The 4,966-nt window shown below is 57.6% G+C and overlaps 1 protein-coding gene across 1 annotated transcript; it reads right to left on the reverse strand.

Moving 5' to 3' along the window:
- Positions 1 to 437: 437 nt before the first annotated feature.
- Foxb2 (forkhead box B2) lies at positions 438 to 1,718 on the reverse strand. The gene has a single exon (XM_051147112.1). It carries the CDS (start codon positions 1,716 to 1,718, stop codon positions 438 to 440), a length of 1,281 nt encoding a protein of 426 aa, XP_051003069.1.
- Between the last annotated feature and the right edge of the window lie 3,248 nt (positions 1,719 to 4,966).

Raw genomic sequence — 4,966 nt, forward strand, 5'->3', positions numbered from 1 at the left:
GGCTGCGGACACCAGCAGACTGAAGTTTGAGGTCTCAAGTCCATTTGAATCACTCTGTTGGGCTTCTTCTCCTGGAATAGGCCGTCCAACTCCGGCTCCAGGAAAAGGGTGAACCCCATCTCCTTTTGCCTGAAATGAATTTTCCCTGACCACTTTTGCTCCCTCCCCACATAACTTATCGATTTTTTTTTTCATTACAATAGAAACTCTTTCCTGAAAAATGGGCTTTCATTAATCTGATTTACGAGATAGTATAAACACAGACACCAGGAGCTTATATTTATTCAGACCAGTGGAACACCCACTTTTAGGGGTTGTTGATCAGTTTTAAAATGCCTTTTTTTCCCTCAATGCCAACTTTGCCAACCTTTCTGGGGCGCCCTCTCGGTCTTGGACTGTCGATTCAGTCTCTTGACAAGCGGCTTCTCACCAGCCTCCTAGGAGTGCACCAACACCGAGTGCAAGGACCCTCCCTTGCTGTCAGTGGTGCTGGCTGCGGTGGGCTCCAGGAGAGGAGCTGTGGGTGAGGCGGCCACGCACACGGTGGAGGGAGCGGGCAGCTGCTGTGACACCGTGGGGACAGCCAGAGCCGGCGGCAGCGTGGTCACGGGTGGTAGCGCAGGCGTGGGCTTGATGGGCACCGGGACAGCTGGCAGGCTCTGGTTTGCCGAGTGGCACAGGGCCTTGACTGGCACCCCGAACGCCCCATACTCCGGGCCTACCGGGACCCCAGCTGCGGCAGCGGCCGCAGCTGCAGCGGCCACCGAATCCATCACGCCAACGTGAGGCCACACGGAGCTGACAACATTGCCGAGTTGGCCTGGAACGGGGTAGCCCAAGTGGTGCATGACTGACGCCAAAGGCAGCCCTCCAGCCTGCAGCACTCCCTTGTAGTCCCGCCCGATGATATTTTCTATTGCGAACGGGTGTTTGAAGCCCGAGGTGGATGCAGCGGCAGCAGCCGCTGCAGCGGCGGCAGAGCCCAGCCCGTAGGGTGGGAACTGAGACAGACGCCCCACGCTGCCCACCGCCGCGGCCGCCGCAGCAGCCGCCGCTGCCGCCACGGCCGCTGCCTCCTGCATCTTGCCTGGATGGGACGGCTGCGGAGGCTGCGACTGCGGCGGGGGCTGCTGAGCGGACTGCGACGGGAGATGTGGCGGCTGCGGAGCGGGAGCCGGCTGCTGGTGGAAATAGGGCACCATGTGCGCCGGCTGCGGCGGCGGCTGGGGCGGGTGGTGATGGTGGTGGTGGTGTGCGGCGTGGTGGTGATGGTGGTGATGGTGGTGCGCGTGGTGGGGATGGTGGGGGTGCAGATGGCCTCCGGGCCCGGTGCCCGGAGCGCCCTTGCTGCTTCCTGCATGCAAGTGAGCGTGGTCTGCGCGCAGCACTTTGAAGCGCTTGCGGCGCCGCAGGAAGCTGCCGTTTTCGAACATATCACCGCAGTCAGGGTGTAGGGCCCAGAAGCTGCCCTTACCGGGCTGATCCGGCCGCCGCGGGATTTTGATGAAGCAGTCGTTAAAGGAGAGATTGTGGCGCAGACTGTTCTGCCAGCGCTGTGTGTGCTCGCGGTAGTACGGGAAGCGCTCCATGATGAACTTGTAGATGTCACTCAGAGGCAGCATCTTCTCAGCCGAGTGCTGGATGGCCATGGCGGTCAGTGAGATGTACGAGTAGGGCGGCTTTTGGTCGCTGTACGAGCTCTTCCCTGGCCGTGGCATCTTCCCAGGCTCCTCAACCTCCCTCCGGCCCACAGTGGGCCTCAATACCTCTTGGAAGCCGGATCCAAGGCCTAAGCGTCCCTACTAACTCTTTCTCCACCTGTGCAGCCCGGATACACAGCCTTCCCGACCCTCAGACCCCCTTTGCCTTGGTACTCCTCCTTCTAGGAGTTGCCCCGCTTTCCCGCGATTGGCTTTTTGGGCCACTGCAGCTCGACGGTGCTCACAACTTTTGGTCTGTGACAGGCCCGCACAATAGCCAGAGAGGCTCGCCAGCTTTACCTTAGTTTTCTCCGAGTCTTCCTCCACTCTGATGACCAGACTTGAGCTCTGGAGCGGAAGGCGGTGGAATGAGTTTCGTTTTTGGCCTCTTTGCCCTTTCTCGGTACAAGGGCAGCTCAGGTCAAACCGACCGGGCGGTGGAGATTCTTTCTGGCTTTCTAAATCCGAGTCCGCACTAGCTGTCCCGAGGCCACTCGCGACCAGACTTCTAAAGCCCTGGCACTGGATTCGTCCGCGCCGGAGTTCAGGTCTTACAGGAGGGGAGTGGCAGGGTAAGAGGAGAGAGACGTCTCTCCTGTCAGCCTGTACCCCTTTTCTCAGGAGATCCGCTGCGGAGCTGAAGAGGCGTCAAGTCCTAGGTGGTGGCTCCCAGGAAAAAAGTTTGATGGTGTCTACAGCAGCGGAGCCAGCAGGCTCTATATGGAGGGGAGGGTGCTCACAACTCCCGGAGCTAGCCGCAGGCTGCAGGGGGCGTCTGCGAAGACAAGCTTGGACCCGGCTCGCCCGGTCGGTGCAGCCGTCTGCGCTGCAGCTGCAGTCGCTCTGCCCCGCGGGTTTTGAGAAGATGCGCTGCTGTGGCAGCGACGCGCTCTCTTGGCTGCGTTTTGTAATGGTCCCCGAGACGCTGAGACCCCTGCAGCTTGTGCTTCGAGACTATCACATGACCGAGGCTGAGGGACTCCGCCGCCGCCTCCACAGCCTTGTCTTTTGCAGAAGGGGCAAGAAGGCACAGCTCCTCGTCCCCGCCCCTTCTCCATTTCCACTGGGCACCCCTACCCTCCGCATTTACTACCCCCTTGCCAGCTCAAGTCACAGCGGGTTTGGCTGGTGAGCGCAATCTGACCACTGAGCAGGGGTCACTGTCTAGTTGCTGCGCCTGCTGTTGCGTTCCACAAGGTCTAAGAACCACAGCAAGGGGGCAGGGCACTGCTTTCTCACGAGGTCCTGTCTTGCATACCTTTCCCTTTACCCTTCAATCTTTTCACCCACTCTCTCCTAGTTTCCCCATGTGCTAGCAACTCGGTCTCCAGTTTGGAGCATCATTGTCTTCAATTCCTTTTCTCTTGGAGAAACAGAAGTGCCCAGAGGGTTGTAGGGGGAAGCCAATAGAAAAACGAGCTGGGGCGTTTTTCTTCAAAAGCCAACTTGGTCCAGATTTTATTAGGCATGTCCTGCAGATTGGCCGGTATGCGCATTAGTTTCAGGGAGCCGCTAATTGCTCCTTGCACTCCAGAGCCTTGGTTTAGGGGACTGAAGGACAATAGGCAGGGCGGTAGGAGGTTAGAAGCTAGGCAGGCGGAGAAACTTCACCGTTTCTTCCCGAAGTGGGTGGACAGATCGCATGAAGTTTCTTCGAGGTGGCGATTTCGGAGTCAGGGGAAGAATGAGGTATTGGGAGCTGAGGGGATCCCGCCACCTAGTTGTGCAGCTAGTCTCCATGGCAGCAGGAGGAATATCACTAAAATTGTGTGGAAGCCAAGGTCAAAACTTGGCGCGACCTGTAAGAGAAGGGCAGGGATAAAGATTCCCCTGCCTACTTGCTTGCTACATTCATCCCACTGTCGACCCGGAAATGTCAGCGCCTAGTCAAAGAACCTGAAGTCTCCTCCTGCTTTGGGCCCCGTTTGCGCTCAAGCTGGTAAAGAAAGCAGAATTTAAAACAGCATGCTCTCTATTCCTGTCTCTGGGCCTCAGTGTCAGTGTTTTGTCTGCAGCTGGAGATTTTAAGGTTCCCCCCCCCCACCAGTTCCCTCACTTGAAAAGAGCAGCTAAAGGCGATTGCCCCCCAGATTTTAATTTCTTTTTTCCTAAACATAAACCCAAGGCGGGCGCTAACCTGTAGTCTTGGCTAAGGGTCAAGGAAAGCTCTGGATGTTGGTAAGTGGTAGGACGGGGAGGAAAGGTTCTTATTCGCTTTTTTCCACTTTTGCCCTGCAGCAAACCCTCTGGCTCCTATTATTTGGTCAGTTTGTCCTCTTAGGATAGGACTTACATCGGATAGGTGGTAAGGTCAAATGAGTTGGAGGGGGATGGGGTGGCGTGAGGGGAATGCTGTCTCTTTGTCTGTCCCAAGAAATAAGAGGCTGCCCCTCACTGTCACTTCATGTCAGGAAGTTTCCTCCTGCTAAAGAAATTTCTGCGAGATGTTTCATTAACTGAGACAGTTTACAGAGACCAGCAGCGGAGCGACCCCGCAGAATCTCAGAGGAATTCCTAGAGCGCCCACAGTTAAAATGACAGCCAAATCGTCTGGAGGCGGGTCACTCCTACTCCGTTCAACCCTGCAGGCGGTGGTCTAACCCTTGTGACGCCTCTATGGGCAGCTACACGAGTCTGGCGCTTAAAGGCTGTTCGGGTAAACGGCATCTTTTGTTGAGGCTTCGCTAGGGCATCTCTTCCGCGGGATCCGGGACTCGCGACATCTCCTTACTGGGATATACTAAAGACATTTCCTCCCCTGGGCAAGTGGCCTGCGGGGCATTCGGGGACCCAACGAGGGTAAGAACCCTTTCAGGGCACGCGGGACAAATTCGCCCTCGAAGGTGAACCCTGAACCTTACAGCTGCGAGGCTGGCTCTCTTTATAGGCGAGCAACCCCGGGTCCCCCACCTAGAGTTGTCGCCGAGAGACGCGAGACGGGTGGTCTGCATCTACAGCCGGGGCCAGCTAACCGTGATCGGCTGCCAGCTCTGCTCAACTTACATCATCAAGACAGAGCAGCGAAGGCCGAGCACAACGCCGTGGCCCCCACGCTGTCGCCTTCAGTGTGGATTTGGCAAGGGAAGAGAATGTTGCCCACCACCGGACTTCATCTGGCCCACACGACCAGGAGAGTCGACCAGGAGCTACACGCGCCGGATCATTAGGAGCAAGGAGGGCGGGCCACCGCCACGCAGGGTCCATTGGGATTTGCGAGAGCGGTGCCTAGCTTTGCTGCACATCCTGGCCAGTTGTGGTGGGGCCTG

The sequence above is a fragment of the Acomys russatus genome, chromosome 5 (assembly GCF_903995435.1).
Source record: "Acomys russatus chromosome 5, mAcoRus1.1, whole genome shotgun sequence".
Classification (NCBI taxonomy): Eukaryota; Metazoa; Chordata; class Mammalia; order Rodentia; family Muridae; genus Acomys; species Acomys russatus.

Excerpts from the sequence above, each read along its gene's own strand:
- Foxb2 (XM_051147112.1), bottom strand. The coding sequence starts at position 1,718 with ATGCCACGGCCAGGGAAGAGCTCGTACAGCGACCAAAAGCCGCCCTAC.